This window comes from Canis lupus, chromosome 12 (assembly GCF_011100685.1).
Source record: "Canis lupus familiaris isolate Mischka breed German Shepherd chromosome 12, alternate assembly UU_Cfam_GSD_1.0, whole genome shotgun sequence".
In the NCBI taxonomy this organism is placed as follows: Eukaryota; Metazoa; Chordata; class Mammalia; order Carnivora; family Canidae; genus Canis; species Canis lupus.
Window position 1 is genome coordinate 11022367 of NC_049233.1, and position 20562 is coordinate 11042928.

Consider the following 20562-nt stretch of genomic DNA (forward strand, 5'->3'; position numbering starts at 1 on the left):
CTCCGACCATAGAGTTCCGCATAAGGAGAGAGTGTAGCCTAGAGTTCCGGCGCAGAAATAACCATAGAGACTTGATTCTACGCTTTTTGAGGGTGGGAGTGAGAGCACAGCCCGTAGGGCCGGTGGCCTGGCCGGTGCCGGGTCCTGAAAACATTGCTTCAGCCCCGTCTCCATAGTTACCAAGTTCCTTTTTTTTTTGTTGGAGGCACCGTAACACATGCTTTGAAAAATGTACATAGTTGATATATTGGCAGCAGTTATTTCTGGGTAGTGGATTATCAGTGGTTGATTTATTTTCCTATTTCTGTATTTTTTTTTTTTTTTTAAACAGAGTTTGTATTTCATTAGAAGGAAAAGTACCAGGGGTGCCAGGCTGGCTCAGTCAGTGGAGCATGTGACTCTTGATCTCAGGGTAGTGAATTTGAACCCCACCTTGGGTGTACAGATTACTTAAAATCTTAAAGAAAAAAAAAAAAAAAAAAAGGAAAAGTTTCATTGCAATGAGTCTAGATCTCAACCCTTTACCTCATTTCAATAGCCTTGCGATGTTCCTTCACCCTACATTCCTTCCCCCACAGCATTTGACGTTTTTGTGCTCCCACCATCCTGTACACCACTGTCCTACAGATCTTCCTAAGTCTTCCTTTCCTTATGTTACTCTAGTATTTCAGAATTTATCATTCCTGCCACTACCCAGTACCATAGACCAAAAAGTCTTAGAACCAAAAAATGTCTGGTTATTAATGTCCACCATAATTTAGTTCCAACTAAAAAGGCTTTTAACCGAGGTTTTCTATGATAAAAATCTCTTCCATTTATACAATCCTCTAAAGCTTTCTTTTCCCCAGGTGCTTTCCATAGATGCAATTCATCATAATGGAAAACTCTAGACTTAAAACTGGGAGATCTGGGTTTGCAACTTAGCTGAATGACTGTGAGCAGGTTACTTGCCCACTCTGAGCCTCAATTTCTCATATACCAACTATGATAACATAGTTCCCACTTCAAATAGTTACTGCACAGAATAAATGAGACGCTGAGGTGTGATGCTTCGGTATGATGCCCAGCACATAACGCACATAACGATGCAAGGTAAATGTCATCCACTATTTGTAACATAAAGTTGCTTTTGGGGCGCCTGGGTGGTAGTAGTCAGTTGAATGTCCTTTTGGTTTCTGCTCAGGTTGAGATCTAAAGTTTGTGAGATTGAGCCCTGCGTCAGGCTCTGCATTTGGTAAGGAGTCCACTGGAAACTCTCTCCCCCTGCTCCTCCCCCAATAAATAAACAAACAAATAAACATACATACATCTTTTTTTAGGGGCGCTTGGGTGGCTTAGTCAGTTGGGCATCTGCCTTCAGCTCAGTTCATGATCCCAGGGTCCTGGGATGGAGCTCCGTGTTCGGCTCCCTGCTTCTCTCTCTCCCTCTGCTACTCTCCCCACTTGTGCTCTCTCTCTACCAAATAAATAAATAAAATCTTTAAAAAAAAAACTTTTTAAGAAAATGGCTTCTACCACATCTGTCTTGCAAGATCGTTGAACAGATTCAAAATAAAAAGATCAAGTTTATGAGAACATTTTGTACCATCTAAGTAAAGTACTATGCAAGTATATTCCCCCTCCACCCCACAAGTAGGTATCACTGACCCTACTTTATAGGCAAGCATGATTTTCCCAGCATCACTCAGACTGATGAGGATAGGAACAGAAACCAGTTTTGGGGGTCCCTCAGACTAGCCTCATTTCACTAGAACTCCATTCATGTGGGAGTATGACAGAGAAGCACAGTCTCTTTTTTTTTTTAAGACTTTATTTATTTATACATGAGAGACACACAGAGAGAGGCAGAGACACAGACAGAGGGAGAAGCAGGCTCCCTGCTTCTGCAGGAGCCCGATGCTGGACTCAATCTCAGGACCTCGGGATCATGCCCTGAGCCGAAAGTAGATGCTCAACCATGGAGCCACCCAGGCGTCCCGCACAGTCTGTTTCTATACCACAGTGTATAAACACCGCGCCTTACCTAAGCACCTCTACTATCCTTGACTGTGCCCCACATTGGCAGGCTGCCCACTGCCCTTTTCAGAGCTAGGTTCCCTCTCTGAATTGTGACATTCAAAGTTGGCTGGTCTCTCCCTGCTAATAGGGTTCTCCAGCAGCTCTCCAACTCTGTTGTTGCTTCTGAAGTTTGCATCAGTTCCTCTATGGCACTTCCATGACAGCTTTTCAGTCTGCCTTCTGCCTCCTTTGATTAGTCTCTGCTGGGTGAGTGTTCCACAGCCACAATAAGGTGACATCCACCAATGTTATACCTAATTTGATCCTCACAGGAAGACACAGATTTTACCTAATTTTATAGGTGAGGACACTGAGGCTCAGAGATGATAGGACTCACTCAATGGCATATGAATTAGTTACTGCTGAACCAATAATCAACTTCAAAATCCTAGCTCAGTATCTTTTCTACCCCTGCAGTGGATTACCACTGACTCTGTGATGAGGTCCAGTTCAACTTAAGTCTCTGTGGGTTTGAGGAATAGGGATCCCCACTCCTCCACCTCCCTGCAAGAGAGAAAAGGGCTTTTTTTTTTTAAAGACACGTGGCCTGAACTACTCTTGGAACTGGAAGAGTGGGTTCAAAGCAACCTTAGGGACTAGATTCTCTCTCTATTTTTGAGGCTAAACATGGTCTCTATTGGTGGGCTCTCTCTGCTTACAAATAGTTTCTACTCCCCCAGAACTCTGCCCTGAGCATGACCATGACTTGTTGCCTCTGGCTCACTCAGTTTCTCTACTCATACTCTCAAATATGGAGATTTGATTTGGTTCCCTCATTTGGTTCCCAATATAGCTTGGCCATATTGCATGTTACCATGCAGCCTATAAGCCTAATAGTGAGGGTCAGGTGCCAGCCCAGGTTCAGTTAACTGAGGGTGAAGGGGAGACTCATTGTCAGGGCAAACTCAGGTCTTGCGAGCAGTAGAGCCATAGATGGGGTTCTTTGCCATGGTGTGTAGGCAAGGACAGCGTTCTGCAGCTTGACCCAGCCATTATGGGCCTCTTCCCTCCTACCTAAACTTTCAAACATCTGACTTACTGTAGATGAGTAGGAGGCCAAATGATTCTAGACAGCTGATGCAAGTACACCTTGCTTTATATTCAGGAAGAATGAAAGTATGTGAGTCATATATTTTATCTTATATTTTGATTGCACCAGCTGTTCTTCTTTTTTTTTAGCTGTTCTGTTTTAAAGGGCAGCCCTTTTCACTTGATTGTGATGGTTTCACAGGTACATACTTATCTCCAAAGATACAACTCATCAAGTTGTGTATGTTAATATGTATAGCTTTTTATATGTCAATCATATCTCAATGAAGTGATTTTTTTAAAATGCCAATTACTGCTAAAAAAAATAAAGTTACGCAAGCAGAGGAAGTAATGACCAATAACAGCTCAAAGCAAGCATCAGTGTGGTAAGGGTATGTGTGTTGGAATGCAAAACAAGCCTGTACGGCTGCTCTGGCCTTTATAAGTCAAACAGAAACATTGAACACTTACCTTGGGGTAGGGGGTGGGGTGGTGAGGACAGCGCTTTTCAAAAATCATCTTTAATTTTTAATTTTTAAAGATTTTATTTATTTATTCGTGAGAGACACACACAGAGGCTGACTCATAGGCAGAGGGAGAAGCAGGCTCCATTCAGGGAGCCTGATTCAGGACTTGATCCCAGGACCCCGGGATCACACCCTGAGCCGAAGACAGAAGCTCAACTGCTGAGCCATCCAGGCGTCCCAAAAAATCATCTTTTATATAAAGGAAATAATCAGCACTTTGGCTCTTTTATACAGGGATGTCTGTAATCCAAAGATCATTGTGGTTCACTTAGAAACATATTATTTGATTTCTTAATGCACCTTCTTAGTTGTATTTTGCTTTTGTCAACATTAAAACCCATCCTCGGTCCTAGAGCACACTTCAGCTGGCTGGCTATGGCTGAGGAAGGTAGACTGGGAGTCTGAAATTCAGAATCGACTTTAGGTAAACTCAAGGGGCTTTATTTACATACATACACACACACCAATAAGGATATCTGGAAGAGTAGAGGAAATTAATAACCAATTTATTTATGTTACTATTATTTATAATTAACCAATTTAACAGATCGTTGCTGAGCACCCGATATACATTGCTGGGGGAGGCAGAGGTGGTATGGGGGTTGATTATTAATAAAACATGACCTTTGCTCTTCCCAGTGGTGGAATTAGATCAAGTCCCAGGCCCCTCCTATGTTCTTTCTAAGTATTAAATTGGAAGGAAGGAACATTTGTCATCTTTATATACTCTCTTCCTCCATGTATAATACAGTGTGGAATAATGTCTTAGACTCAGGGCTCATGAGTACTGAATGAATAAATAAAAACATAGGAAAATGTCTTCAGATTGCACATGTGAGCCTCTACAACACTGGCTAAAAGCACACTGCTTCTAGAGGAGTAGCTATTTTATTTATTTATTTATTTATTTATTTATTTATTTATTTATGATTTTATTTATTCATGAAAGACACAGAAAGAGAGGCAGAGACACAGCAGAGGGAAGAAAAGCAGGCTCCATGCAGGGAGCCCGATGTGGGATTCAATCCCGGGAACCCGGGATCACGCCCTGAGCCAAAGGCAGGCGCTCAACCGCTGAGCCACCCAGGAGTCCCTAGCTATTTTATTTATACAGAACTTTCTAAAACTGATGGCTAAATATGAAAGTAAAAAACCTCCAAAAGAACCTAGATCAAGGTCTTAAACAGGTATGCTCCACATAAAGCAAATTTTGTAGAAAACCCAGAATTTATGCTTTCTCCTAATTTTTTTTTAAGATTTTATTTATTTATTCATGAGAGACACAGAGAGAGAGAGGCAGAGACACAGGCAGAGGGAGAAGCAGGCTCCACGCAGGGAGCCCGATGCAGGACTCAATCCCGAGTCTCCAGGATCACACCCTGGGCTGAAGGCAGACGCTCAACCACTGAGCCATCCAGGCATCCCTCTCCTAAATTTTTAAAGATTTATTTTTATTTATTTATTTTTTTAAAAGATTTATTTATTGGGGCGCCTGGATGGCACCTCAAGTTTGTCTTTAATCATTAAAAAGTAAACACACTCTAGAATTCGGAAATCCAGACTAGCAATGCACGTACACCAGGGTGGACGGGAATTTGTGGCGAGTTTGCTGTGAGCTACCCGTGCGGGATACTGAGTCCTCCTAAGCTGGAGTCCGGGCAGTATAGTGTAGAGGCCACCAACCCGCCAAGGGGCTCATCCTCTCTTCAGAGCAGAAATGTTATGTCCTGGCTCCAGGAGGTGTGTAGGGGGCGCTTGAATGAGCCATTAATCTCTTCGGCAGACCTCTAAACTGGCCTATAGAAACCAACAGGTAAACTAGCATTCGTCCAGCATTGAGAAGCCACTTCAGTGGCTAGAAAGAAGGAATGTGTAAGCCAAATGAAACTCAAAAAAGGTAACAGTTTATTTTCCGAGCAGCTGACGCAGTATTGAATCAGGTTTTCACAAGTAAATAGGACAGTGTCTATCTGGTTACATCTCTGTTCCATGAATATCTATCTATAGGAACTGTAATAAATTTCTGAGGAGGCTAATGATTGGAAACTCTTAAGTAAAATTCTTCTGGCTCCTTTCTGAAAAAAGGATTGTGAGAACTTAAAAAAAAATGCTTTTCACTCAGGGGGAAAACCAACCTAGAATGCCTAAGTTTTGTTTTGAAGGAATGCACCTTTTTAGGACAAGTCTATAAAACATCTTTATTTGTTTGTTACATAGGATGTTTAAATATAACTTTGCTTTCAAGCTTCAAACTTTTTTTTTAAACCCCTGGTAAAATAGGACTTTTGGTTCACCTTAACAAAAACTGACCTAGGAAGAAACATTTTTAGCAAAATGTATTATAAAATTCACTAGAAAATACTGTCCTCTTTTTGCCAAAATGTTACATAAAATCCTTATTAAAAATACACACGTTACAAAAGAAAAAATTATGAAGATGCTAATACATAGTGCTTTGGATATGGACCAAGGGACCTGCATTCCGGGGAAAATACAGTTAAGTACACTAAATATTATGATGTCAACTTATAATAGTGCAAACCTGAATAAATTACATCCTGAAATGGGAAGGCATGCAAGTCATTTGCTGAGAATAGAACATAACGAAGCCAGAACAGGAAGCAATCACAACACTATTTAAAAATGTTTTCTTTTTTATTACATTAATTTTTTTCAAAAATACTTTTCTTTACAATAGAACTCCTAGAAAATATTTACAACCTTCCTCTAATAAAATATAACAGCAGTTAAATATATTTGAAAATAAGATGGGTTTTTCCATAAAATATATCTGTTAACTTTTTATATACAAGCTTTCTCAAAGAGGTCTAAATTCACTAATGAAAAACCATCTGATAGTAAACAGTAACGGTGTTGAAGACATTAATCTTTAGGAAGAGAAGTTCTTTGGGGTGGGGAGGGGTGAGGGAAGCAAAAACACAACACATACATGCAGGCGGAATCATTTCAGAAAAGAAATAAGTGCAATATTTTACCATGAAGTCAATTTTTTAAGTTGATATTGTCAAGAAATACTACTTCAGGAATTTGAACTGTCTCGTTAAGGAGGAGTTCTTTGGTTATTTCAAGTCAAAGATGCTTACATTATACTGCATGAAAAATCAAAATTAAATTGTGCACTACAGTTTTGCCTTGGCAACTCAGTTTATTTTTAATGTTTAAAAGTGGAACGGCTGGGCAAGTCTCCAAACACAGCAAGTACATTTGCTTTATAAACATGTTTCTGGGTGTTTGCTCCTTTGATAGATAAGCTTCCACAGACCTGATAGCAGAACCATTCCAGAATCACTCTCAGACGCCGGCATGCAGGGGGAGCAGTCACCGGGACAGACGCCATCAGCTGATCTTACGGAGTGGTTCTGGGGCAGTTCTGCCGCAAGGTGGACGCACATGGCCTCAGCAGTTCCAACTCCAAACGTGCGAGAGAATAACCTTGTCTAAAAGGGCAGCGAATAAAACCTTTCGTTTTGCCTATAAAAAAAGATCAACGAAACCTCCAAGACTCCCCCCCCCCCGTTTTTTTTTCTGAAAACCGAATGATGGAAGTGAAAAGAACCTTTATATTTATCTTCTGTCCGTGGCTTTCCTGAGATTCAGAGAACACTGCCTACGCAGGCCGCTCCTGCCGCGGGTGTGTGCTAAATGCTTCTGCCCGAGGCAAACTTAAAAGGTGCTCAGGTCCTGTCCTCAGGTTTGTGCTGACATTCTAATGTCAAGCTACGAATGAATATACCAGCAGAGAAGCCTGGCCTGGTGGGCCCCACCTACACAAGCCGGGGAACCAGCCTACCTTGGGCGGGGGCAAGGCCTGGAAGCCCTTCTTCCCGAAGTCAGGCGCCATTAAGGCTCCAGGGGAAGCCGCCAGGGGCAGTCCCCTCTGCTGGGCTGTGTCCCAGGCTGAAGACACGTGCTCATTGGCCCTAACAGAGGGATGGGACAGACTGACTCAGCTCAAAAAAGCCTGAGCTAAATGCCATTTTTGAAGGATGACATGCGTATTACCTTTAGGTACAAATAGCAACCCTGCTACAAGGGACGGGAGGAAGCAGAGCAGAGTTATGTAGCTTGGAGAATTCTAGAAGTGCTTTGGTAAATGACTTGCATGAATACATTCATTGTTTGAATGCAAATATTGTAGCTAAAATGGTATCTGAAACCATTCTTGTAGGCCTTTAATGCTATCTCACTTGTATTTGCTACTAAATTTGTTAGGAAACAGTCCAGCAAAGGTGAGTTACAGCAAAATCCCAGTGAATGAGGTTTCACAGTACTTCCAAGTGGCACAAAGTAATTTTCAGAACTCCGTGGGCCATTAACAGTGTTGCAAAAAAGAACCTTCTTCCAGTCTAGGTTTTGGGTAAAAGAACACTTCTCGGTGTTCCAGAATGTGTGCCCCTTCAGCCACTCTCCCTAAACAGCCCCGGCAACTTGACAGTTGGGGTTATATTCCCCTAGACGGCTCTGCCGATCATAAATCAGAGCCAACTAGTACCCCAGGGAACACGGAAGAGGATGCACTTGCTCCATGAACCAGGTCCTCCATAAAGCATTGCCGAGGAGTAAAAGCCTGAAATATATGCAGTACTCCTGGAAACGGGCCAACGGTGATAGGCGAGGCAGGGAGAAAACTTATTTTCACATTTGGTCAACTTTTCAAATGGTGTATGTGCTAGAAGGAAAGCCGTGTAACGTAAGGGCTTGCTTGCTTTGCTCACTGGAAAGTTACTCCTTAGCACAGAATCTCCCGGCAGAGACTCTGAGTTCACTGCAAACTACAGAATGAGGTCAGAACAGAACAAAAATAACTCTTAGTGGGAAAAAGATGGCCTGAGGCCCCAACGCGAAGAGGGTAGCCTGCTTCACACACGCATACACATCCACACGTTCACGGCAAGCTTTGGGATAAAAGGCAGCAAGGATGGTTGACATCTGAAAGCAAAGGAACATTGAAGGTCAGGTTTATTCCCTGCCAGGAATGAGTTCGTGGGAATGTAGCCCAGATGAAACACCTCTTAAATAGAGTTGTGCCAATTATTTATTCCCTCCAACCTCCCATAGAAACATTTATTTTTAAATAAAAGGAAAAGAAACTGAAAAAAAAATTTTTCCCCCTAAACCTGAATGAAATGACCACTTTTTTTTAAACAGGTAGTTTAAAATGGTTACAAAACGAGCAGGGAGTCCAGGGTTCCTGATTAATGAAGACGGAGGCCGTGGGTGTTGGCCTTCTTCACGGGACAAGCCGGGTTTATAGTTCCGCGTCCCCTTGAAGCAAAACCGAATCTTGGTCATCCAAGAGGAGATCCGTGTCCACGACCTCGGCCTCTTCCATGACGCCTCCCAGCTGCTGGACAACGTCGCCATCGAGGATGTCCACGTCCTTGATGGGTTTGATCAGGCTCAGCTGGTCCAGAGGCAGCAGCCCCGGCGCCCCCGCGGGCCCCGTAGTCCTCTCAATAGTGGCGGCCATTTCGGCGGCAAAAGCTGCCTTCTGAGCCTTTTGCCTCTGCTGTTCCTCCTGCTGCCTGTGCGTTTTCATGTGGGCGTTTCGGCTTTTGATCTTGAAGAAGACTCTAAAAATGAAGAAAAGGAAGCATGTGAGACTCAGGCACTCTGAGTTCATGGAAATCCGGGCATCCTACGGGGTCTAATCTGGGTTGGGTGGCTCTGACAGAGTCCCCGGGTCACATAGGACCTCCTGCCCCTGTGACCCGTCACCTCTCCTCTCCAAGCATTACAAGGGAAAGGGGACGGGGACAGGAACAGCTATACAGTGTGTCTGGCTTCCTCTCTGTGACAATGGAGGATGAATTCTCAAAGGCCTTCCTGTCCACCCGTGGTCTGCAGCACACACCTTTCTCTTCTTTTAGCTTCCTCCTTTCTATCCTCATCACAAACCTGAGAATCCCTCAATCAAGCACTGAGCTCTGATAGTTCCCAAAATGGAACCCGTCACCTGTCTTTGGCTTCTATCCCTGTTTTTCCACAGTCAAATTTCTTAAAAACTCTTCACACTTGGCATATTCCCCCCTTTTCCTTTACCCTCTCCAACTGGACGCTTGTCCCCTCCACTGCTGCCTAGACCCTCTCCTCAAGGTCGCCAATAACTAACTCTCTGTGGCCAAATCCAATGCCCTTCATTCCATCTTCATTGTACCTGACTTCTGAGCTGCACCCACCATGCCTTTTCATCTAAGACCCCTTCTCGTTGGTCATCATATTATCATAATTTCCTACTTCTTTAGAAAAAATAGCTTTAGAACGAAATAGTAGTTCTCAGCTGTGGGTGATTTTGCCTCCCCGGGGACACCTGGTGAGGTCTGGAGACATTTCTGACTCACTACTCAAGGAGAGGATGGTATTCTCGAGTCTAGTGGCCAGACGCCAGGGACACGGCTACATATCCTAAAATGCGGAGGGCAGCCTGATAAGTCCCCAAACAAGGACTTATCAGACCCAAATGTCACTGCTGAGGTTGAGAAACTCTGGGATGAGGCGCCCGCAAACTATGGTCAGTGGACCAAATCCAGCCCACTGAATTTTTGTAAATAAAGTTTTACTGGAACACGGCCATGTCTATTTGTTTATGGACCGTCTTTGGTGGCTCTGCTCTGCAACGGCAGAGCTAAATAATTGTGACACAGATAGTATGGCCTGCAAAGCCTAAAATATTTCTCTCTGAACCTTTTTCAGAAACCATTTGCCCAGATGTGAGACTGTTTTTGGAGAGGGGGTGGCACAAATAACCTGCATTCGTTCCTGAGCTCGTAAAAGGAAAAAAAAAAAAAAACCCTCTGATTTCTAAGACAAGCAGAGTTGATGAATCACAATTGCACATATTGAAACTGTTTAATGTAATGAACATAATTTCAGCAGCTAAAATAGGCACTCTGCAAACATTCGCCTGTTATTCCTACTCCGGAAAACCACAGAAAATATTTCTATTTTCCTCAAAATCTTAACTAGAGTTATGGTATTAAAAGGTCCCAAGCAACATAAAAACAAGACAAGAAAAACACTTAATGGATGTCACTGAGAGACAGCCAGAAAGCTCCAAATGCTAATTTTTGTTTGTTAAAATGTTCTTTGTCTCCACCTGGTGGAATAAGGAGTTGTCGCCTGTTTGTAGGGAAGTGAGTGGAGGTGTTGGCTCCTCTCAGGGCATAGGTAGGAGATAAAAGGGGGGTCAGTCTGAAGATAGCTCATTACTTCAAGTCAGGAAGCCTAATGATCAATCTGGGGGCTCACTTTTCTGCGGTTAAGATGAAGATGATACCCTGTCCTGGCTTGAAGGGTATCAGAACACAGGGGAGCTGCACTAAAACCATCTCCCCCATCTCTGTGCACTTCAGATGCACGCTTCAGAGGAAAGATCGCTGCGCGGTGCAGCTCCCTATGGTGAGTGCCACCAAACAGACTTACGTTTACTCAGAGGCTGAGAGCGCTGGCCTGGGTCAGGCTGCAAGGCCTGAATCCTGACTCAGATGTGCCTCATTTTCTCTGCTTGTAAAAAAGAAGCTATAGGGGTGCCTGGGTGGTTCAGTCGGTTGAGCATCTGGCTTTGGCTCAGGTCATGATCCCGGGGGCCTGGGATCCAGCCCCACACGGGGCTCCCTGATCATCAGGGAGCTTGCTTCTCCCTCGCCTCCCTGCTCGTGCTCTCTTTCACTGTCTCTCTTTCAAATAAATAAATACAATCTTAAAAAAAAAATAAGTTACTAAAAGTGGCTATGTTATTGTACTAAAGGTTAAATTAATATATGTAAAAATCCTTTATTTTTTTAAAGATTTTATTTATTTATTCATGAGAGACACGGGGAGGGGGGCAGAGACATAGGCAGAAGGAGAAATGGGCTTCACGCATTCACGGGACTCGATCCCGGGGCTCCAGGACCACTCCCTGGGCCAAAGGCAGGCGCTAAACCGCTGAGCTACCCAGGGATCCCTGAAAAAATCCTTTAAAACACTGCCAGGCAAATAGTACCTGATAAATAGCAGGAACTAGTAAATTGTCTGAAATATCCTAACGAGGGTGAGTATTCTAAGCAGAGGTCCCAGTTTGGCCTCATTTTAACAACTAGGGATGCTAAAGGAAGTCATTCATGACAACTCCTCCAAGTCAGGCAGACTCACTGAGAAGTGGAAGTCTACAGCGGATGCTGTGGGAGAGAACCCTGTGCATCTTTACCATCAATAATATTTTTTTAGAAGATTTTATTTATTTATTTGAGAGAGAGCACCAGCAGGGGAGGGGCAGAGTGAGAGGGAGAAGCAGACTCCCCTCTGAGCAGGGAGTTTGATGTGGGGCTCAGTCCCAGGACCCTGGTATCATGACCCAAGCCGAAGGCAGCTGCTTAACCTTCAAAGCCACCCAGGTGCCCCTCAATGTATTTTCTCCCTAAAACAAACAAACAAACCAGTAGGATGGAGCAGTGGTCAGGAGCCCGGGCTCTGCACTTGAACAGAGACTGGTCCAAATCTCAGCTCTGCTCTTATTGCGGGGTGTGCCCTGAGGCAAGTCATTTTAACGAACTTTCAATCTTTATTTGTACAACAAGGATAAAAATAGTCTCTGCATCACGTGGAGTTTCTGTGTGAGGGTTAAAATGAGCTCCTGCACATAAAGCATGTAACAAAATGAGTGCTCAGCAAATGTGAGGTGTTACTATTACAGCCTACTGTCAGTTTTTCTCTCTCAGTTGTCTTGAATCATACTTGAAAGGGCAGGCATGACAAAGAGGCTTTATCTCATGAGTCATCCTGATCAATGGGCTGTGCCTGCGTGAAACATCCCAATGGAAAAGATGTGAGGTCCTATCTTAAGATGACAGCGAAGAGTATAGCAATGGGTTAGTGATGTCTGCCCCAGACACAGGAATGGGCTGGGAGTGGTAGGATAGTTCCTGATGGGTGTTTCAGAGCCATTCTCAAACCACTCAGCAGGGATGCAAGAGACAGCAACACTAGTGAATGTGGTTTGGGTGTGAAGAGATGAAGCGGGAATCAGAGTCCCACCCGCCATTTCTGAAAAAGAGTGAAGTTTTTGTTACTAGAGGTTTGCTCTGAAGATGTCTGTCCTTATGAGGCATTAGGATATCAGAACGACCATATTCTGAGTCAGAGACAAGGTCCACCCACCCTAAGGCACCGTGTTGACCGCAAGGATGATATGCGGGAGTATTTGGAGACACTGGGTTCTTTTTCTAGCTAAAGAAACCTCAGGCCATGTTGGCCTGGCCTCTACAGAGCAATTATTCATCACAAAAACTTAGATTTAGTCCCTGATCCAATTGCACCTACTTGCCACACTCCTTGCAGGGGAAGATGGTAGTGGGGTCTGTCTCACCGCTGGTGGTGCTGTGAGAGGGTGAGCTCTTCACTGAGCAGTACCCACTCTGGGCGTTGCCCGGCTTCTGCTTTCCAGAGGGGATGGCACCTCGGGCTTTGGTCACCTGGTTGGTGCCACCATGGATGCGGGCATGGCCATTCAGTGCCTGTCGGGAGCTGAACACCTGGGGAAGAAAGGGAGTGACATGACATCTACAGTCCTGAAAAGGAAATTAGGGTTATTAGTTACTCAGTGGTGAAACACATGATACTTGAAACAGTGTCTAATGACGACAGGGTGTGGGGTTCTCATGTAAGCAAACTTTGGATATATGCACAAAAAGTCAAGGTCAAACACTACAGCTACAAACACTGTGCCCGTAAAAAAACACATTGTCGTTACAATCTGAAGACAAGAAGAGGTGCGGTGCAGTCTGAAGGACAGAACTACCGTCCAGAGGGGGGCCAGCACCTCTGTCTCAAAGGGAAGGCTGCTGGGCCATTTCCCCTCTGTACACCTGATTTTTTTTTCATCTGTAAGATGGGGGAGTTGACCAGCTTTCCATTTTTTTTTTTTAAATCGGCAATTATCTCTCCTCCCTCCCTCTTTTCTTTTCTCCTTTCTTTCATTTACTTCAACAAAACAAAACAAAAACAAATCATGTCTTGCTCAAAAGCTGGAAGTTAAAAGCAGAGGTGCTCTGGCTGAAATAGAGCCCGCACCCCAAAAGTGAGCCTCTTGGCTCAGCTCTATCTCCCCCCCGCCATGGAAATCCCTTAGAGCCCCTAGAACAAAGTTGGAGAGACACTGGATTAGCTGCTCTGATAAATTCTGTACGTTATGGCCAAGCCTCAATTAGTGGCCAATTGTGGATGCAATGTTTCAGACTCCCAAGTTTTACTGCAGGTTGATAAAAAGAGGAAGGATCTGGACAGTGTTTTGAAGTGTGCCATAGAGCAAGCTCTCCCAACCTCAGTACTACTGACATTTGGGGCTAGACAGTTTTTGTTGCTGTGTTAAATAGGACATTTTGCAGCATCCCTGACCTCTACCCAGGAGAAGCCAACAGCACCTCTCCAGATTTATCGTAAATGTTGCCAGACATTGCCAAATGTTCTTGGGGAACAAAAATCATTCTCAGTTGAGTGCCACTACTGTAAAGAGATGCAATCCACTCCCCTGAATTCGAGGAGCCCCAACTTCCATCTTGTTAAACACATCAGCTAACAGGCATACCCACTGAGCTGTCGGTGGTTTGCTCTATGTGAAGTTCATGAGCTCTGTTTATGGTCTTACCAGAAAAAAAAAATTTATGGCTGATTTAGCAACCAAAGCCTCCAGGGTGAGGCAAGGAATAAAACCAACATGCTTTTTCCCTGTGAATTTTAAAAATCATTAAAAAGATCCAGTTTGCTGAGCATTTCTGATTGGGAAAAGTGAAAGATGACTTGACTTTCCCCTCAGTCAAGAATTTACTGTACACCAAAACTATGAATTGACAAGACAGTGAATTTCTAAACAAATTCATCCAGAAATACTGTCATTTAAAGTCACATCTTAAATGTGAGTGAACGGAAGCGCTCTATACAAAATGGAAATGATGTGGTGATGCTTCCAGGTCATTAAACATCAAAGAGACAAGCTAGCAATTTCTTATGTTCTCTTCAAAGCTAATGCAAAATGTATATATCTTTTTTCCTACTTCTTCATTTTCTTCTCAAACATAAATCAAGTGAATTTTTGCTTTAGTATCTAAATATTTTAAAGACTACTGCTTTCTCCATCTAAGTGACAGACTCATCAAGCAGCATTCAATACACTCTGGAAAACAGTATTGTCCTGGATAATAATGTACAAGCAGAGATGAACATCAGCTTGGAGAACACAGGGCTTCTGGTGAAGGAGGAACATTTTCATTTTCTGAGTAATACCTCTAGAACTCACCTGTACAGGTGTGCCTGGCTTTAAGAAATCTGATTCAGGAAAAGTTTAATAATTCAGGCTAGTGGAGGACTGGTGAGGGACTGAAAAGTCTAAAGTTAGCAACTTAAAAAAATATATATATCCTTTAAAATACACTGGGAGCCTTAGGCCAGGCTAGTGCAGACTCTGTAGGGCCTTCCTTAGTGCTAAGAATGATGAAATGGTGAATTTGTTTTATTTTAGCTAAATGATATTTCTTTCTTTCTTTTTTTTTTTTTTAAGATTTTATTTATTTACTCATGAGAGACACAGAGAGAGGCAGAGACATAGGCTGAGGGAGAAGAAGCAGGCCCTGATGTGGGACTCGATCTCAGGACCCCAGGGTCATACCCTGAGCCAAAGGCAGACCGACTCTCAACCAATGAGCCAACCAGGTGCTCCTCTAAATGATATTTCCAATGTACTTGAAAAGTACTAGGTTAAATAATCATAGACACCCTTTCGGTTTGTTTACATGATTAATTTGCTTAGTAAAATATTTTTGGTTCTCCCCCAAAGAGTACACAGGTACACTTTAGCTACACTGTTGCACTGACTTTCTCAAATTTCAAATTAATGACATTTGAATGAATAATACTGCAAACGTTCCAGACGGGTCAGATGGCCAGGAATGGGGATAATTCATTATAAAAAGGTAAGCCTCCTCTGTGGGCTCCCCTGGGGCATTTACATGCATGCTTACAGGGCCTGACCTCGAGTCACATGGCCCAGGGGAGTGGAGAGGCACCAAGAAACATGGGGTGTTAAGTCTTGGAGGCCAAGGCTCACTGCAGAACCATGCATTGCAGCGCTGAAGGGCTCTGGATCACATTCGTCCTGCAGGCAGGGACCTTCACTGTGGCCCCTGAGCATGCAGCACAGCAACATCTCCCCACTAGGAAAAGAGCCCATGGCAACGTGGAACCCTCTCTGTGAAGCTTTCCTTGCCAGAAGTGCACTGTTTTTAAAATGCACTGTCCTTAAAGCCAGACACCGCTAATTGCCCTCCTAGTCCCAGGTCCCCAGAGGATGATGCAGAGACACTTACAGCGCCACAGTTGGGCATCTCACAGATGAAGGAGCCAGAGGGCTGGCCGAGGGCCTGCAGGGGCGGCCCCTCCGCAGGAGCTAGCACAGGGCCTGGTGGTGGCTCAGGAGACTTGGGCACTTCACTCTCCTCTTCTCTTGTGGATTTCCTATCTTCCTCTGGGTCCTCCTCCTCCTCCTCTAACTCTTCCTCTTCTTCACTTGTCTGGCGGTAAGGCAATAAAAGCAAAAGAGGGGACATCACCCAAATGGCATTTTTAGTGATAAACAGAGTCATGGGCCAGAAGAGGAGAGAGGGGCTGAACACAGTGGCGGTGGAGGGCGGGGGGTGTCTCTCTGCCTGAAGAACGGTGACAGAGCCCCCTGGGAAGGGCCTACTGTCTCTACCAGGTCGATCATAGGACGCCTGGGGGCTTTGAGGTCCAGGAAGTCCCCCTGCTCCACTTTGGGTCCCCTCACCACTTATATAAAAATATGCTAAGGCAGAGAGGAGAGATTTCTGTGTGTAGAATTTCTCCCCCTTCTTCAAGACCAGCAGGCCTTGAAACGGATTAAAACTCGCTTGTGAGCAGCCCTGTCTCCCCAGAGCAGTGAGGAGGGTTTTCAAGCACGCAGTGATACTGTGGAAACCCCTCTGGAGAGAGACTAAAGACCCATAAAATGATTTGTTTACAGGCCTTATGATACATTTCCATGCGAGATGCCCTACATGTCTGATTTGACCCACGGCCTGTGGATAACATGTAACCCACAGTGCTCTGATGGGCTCCTCCTTGCTCTTGTCAAAATAGAATCCAAGAGTGAATGGCAGTGACTTTTAGGAGAGAAGAGAGGAAGGGACGTCCCTCTACCCTGCTTTCTTTTTTTCTTTCTTTTTGAACTTTCATTATGCGCTTGGAGAAATGTCTTTCAGAGTCATTCTATGAAAAAGCACATGAAAAATATTACTCGCTGCTACTGGGTCCCTTCCCCCTTTTCCAGAACAGCAAACAGGTAGAGAACACAGCAGGAAGTCCTGCCTTCCCCAGAATTAACAAGGTAGTAAGTCCTTGGAGCAGCCTGGTGTCCTACTGTGGGAGGGCTGAAATGGAGGCCAGAAATGCAGGAGGCCCTCCTCCTACTTCTTGTTTAACTACATTACTCTGCTCTCTCTGTCTTCAAAGAGGGAGGCTGGCTCCTCCAGGCTGAGAAAGGACTGAGGCTCAGGGAGAGGGAGTTCTCGGTTATGTCAATCTTACTCCAGTTTCTGTTGCACAGCACTTCACAGTTTACAAAGTGTTTTCAAGTTTGCTGTCTTACCCAACCAGCTGGAAACATCCCCCCATTTTACAGATGAGGAAACAAAAGGCATGTCCTGCTGCCTCCAACCCTCACAGGTCAGTTGTATCTGCTAGGCTCTGCCTAAAGCACATGGGCTCCAGTCTGGTTTATCCCAGAGAGTGATGTAACCCTGGGGGAACCTACGATTCTTAGAACTCAGAAGCGAAAATTCCCGAAAAGGATGAAGATTTCTAAGAGTAGAGCAATACCCTGGGATTCAGAAACCACAGATTTCTCTCTCCAGTTTGGATTGGGGGTGGGGGAAAGACAATGCCAGTAAACATGGGGCGTTGAACACTCTGGCACTGTTCCACCGGGGTCTGCATTTAATATCATATATATGCATATTTGAGATGCTGCAGCAACAGGGTGTACTTAAGAAATGGCTTCAGTTTCCAGTGGGTTAGTTATGATTAACTAGTAATGATTACATTTGCTGAAAAGACTTCAATGAGTACAGATGTTGGCCTACTTCATTTCACAGAGTGATTCATGATATATGAGTTGAAGGTCTCCTATGACTTCAACTATAGTTGAAGGTCTCTTATGAAGGTCTCTTATGACACGGGTTGATTTAACTTAAATAGTCTGATTCCCATGTGAATCCATCATCTTTGAACCTCAAGGAGTTTCAGGTAAAACCACGTTATGTCGAACTCCCAACGGTTCACTCCATTCCTTTATAGAACTGGAACTTTGTGAACTCAAATATCGGCAGGCCATGGCCTCTAGCTAGGCACTTAAAATAGATTACACAATAACTTTTAATGACAATGGCATTTGTTATAGTGCTTGTTATAATTACAATTTTCTCACAATGACTTTTTTTTTTTGCTTAAAAACTCTTAGAGATATTCCATATAGCCACAAAATTACAGATTAAATTATACTGTACTGTGATTATGAATGTCTCTGGAATTTAGACAGGTTTTATTTCAACTGGCAATCTATCTATACACGTTCACAAAATGATTTATCATCAAGCCATATGGCTTACCAAAGTGACTAAGAGATACGAAGATAGGAGGACAAAAATCCTAACATGTACAACTTTGTATCAACAAGTTGGCCATTTCATGATGTATTGTGAAATAAAATGTTAAATAATATCCCAAAATTGGTAGAAGGTGGGTAAATGCAAGATGTGGAGATGGTGATATATTTAACATGGTGCTTAAAACTTTGAGTGTCTGCAGTAAGAGTGTCTTGAGGAGGATAATTTCTTATTTCTCAGGCATGCAAATGGAATTCGCATTATGAGACACTTGTAAGTTAAAATACAAATGCTTGACAGCCCAAATTTACTCAGAGACACAAATCTGAGTGTCACAGTTACTGATGATGATGGTGATGGGGATGAAAACATGTTGAATGCCTGCTATAAATCAGGCACCACACACATACACACATAACGTGTGCACACATACATATACACAAAATTTCTGGTGTGCATGATAACCCTGTACAAATTTTCCTTTTTTAAACAAATGAGGAAATTGGCCAAAGAACAATTTTCCCCAAGGTCACATAGCTGGTAAAGAAGTTGGATTGAGATTGAAACCTAAACTATGTGATTTCAAAACTTTGGCCTTCTCCATTTATTGGGCCCGTAGCAAAAGTCCACAGGGGAACAGGTGTCCATCTGCACACAGTTTAGATTTTCAGCCCAAACATGGAGATCCTAAACCCCTCAAAACCATTGGAAACAGCTACCTATAAATGTCAAAGGGTCGCAGGAGATTTTCCAAGCACCCCGTCAGTAGACCATGTTGTAGTAACTTAGGTGTTCAGATCACGAGTGAGCTTTGCCCTTGGGAGTCCTGACTGCTGTCTTCCAAAGTCAGTTGTTTTCTCACTTAATTTCTTGAATTGTGCTGAATTTACAAGCAGATTCACAGATTGGCCCTGATTGGGAGTATGAACTTGGGCAGGAGACAGGAAGGTGTGATCAGCACTCTCTGCCTCCATGTCCTTAATAGAGCTCACCCAGTCCCCTCCTTTTGCCTCCAAGGTGGTAGGGTCTGTTGTGGCCTCAGGCCAGAAGTCTACTCAGCGGGGTAAGCTACTGTGTTATGTTGGCCTTCTGACTACCTAAAGAGCAGCCATTCCTCCCAAACTCTCCTTTCCCTTCTCCCCATAGAAGTCCCTGAACTACCTGAGTGTGTTCCATCATATTCCATCAGGAATGAAATACTGAGGACCTATGATCAGGAAGCTATCCCAGGTGTCCAGGCAGGCCGAGAAGACAAAGGGCAGGACCCTGGTGGCAGGACTCAGGACTATGCCTTCTGCACCCTCCTCATTTCTTGCATGATCCCAATTTTTCATCTCTACTTTGCAAACTTTCCTTAGAAGACTGACTGTGCCTTCACAGTGACTGAAAGGGAGCTGTGAGCTACCATGTTAATGCTGGCCTTAAATCGAGACTTTTTTTTTTTTTGGTGGGCCTGAGTCATCTTTGCACACAGCTTTTTGTTTTCCTTAAGGTAACAAAGGTGGGGATGCTCCTGATCCAGCTTAATGCTGGCACCTGGCAAATAAGCCCAAGAAGGTGTGGTCTCTTGGGCATCATCTTAAACTCTCCTCCTCAGTCTGAGGCTACATGCTGGCCTGGGCCTTTCTGCACCATTTCCAGAGCGCTAGTGGCCCACAATGGCACCTCTTCCTCAGATGGTAACAACTTCCTTAGCAGCAATCCCCTGCTCTGAATCCCTCTGTTCACCCCAACTCCCTGTAGTGAGTTCAGAGAGGGACCGTTGCTATGGTCCACAGTGACTCCTATCTGGGAATGACGTTCATTCAATTCGTTCAACAAATATTTAGAGTAGCCATATGATGCCAGGAACTCCTCTAGGCACTTGGTAACACACAACTGGAGAGACATAATTTTGCCTTAGGAAACCATATCCTCTGATTTTGCCTTCTTCCAAAACAGGACTCTGACAGAGCCCAGAATACTTCAGAACTGAAAGGGACTTTCCAAATCATCTAAACCATCTGCTCCATTTTATAGGTCAGGAGGGTTAGGAGCCAGGTCCCCGATCGGCAAGGGCAGGATTCTTCATGCTTCCTTGTTTGCTGTCTAGGCCACTCATTTGTAAAGTAATGCTCTGCGTGACCTTAGGTACCCCTTTCTTTCCCTCTTTGGGTCTCAAAGCTCTGCCTGTAGAATGGTGGAGCTGGATGAGAGAGGCTGGCCCTATCCAAGCCCTTCTGGTTCTTGTCTTACTTTGCTTGCACACTCTTGGAATTCATGCTAAAGCTTCTATT

At 44.0% G+C, this 20562-nt stretch overlaps 1 protein-coding gene across 20 annotated transcripts in view; it reads right to left on the bottom strand.

Annotated features, from left to right (window-relative positions):
• Positions 1-8557: 8557 nt before the first annotated feature.
• Positions 8558-20562, bottom strand: part of TRERF1 (transcriptional regulating factor 1) — a 204622-nt gene continuing 192617 nt past the window's right edge. For 16 of the 20 annotated variants that reach the window (XM_038554069.1, XM_038554072.1, XM_038554067.1 and 13 more), the window contains 3 exons: positions 15974-16177; positions 12936-13183; positions 8558-9208 (listed from right to left, as the gene is read on the bottom strand). In XM_038554069.1, coding sequence (XP_038409997.1) covers positions 8884-9208; positions 12936-13183; positions 15974-16177 — 777 coding nt within the window. In that variant the 3' untranslated portion in view covers positions 8558-8883. The remainder of the gene's footprint in view (positions 9209-12935; positions 13184-15973; positions 16178-20562) is intronic. The other 4 variants (XM_038554080.1, XM_038554077.1, XM_038554085.1 and 1 more) reach the window with 1 other exon arrangement.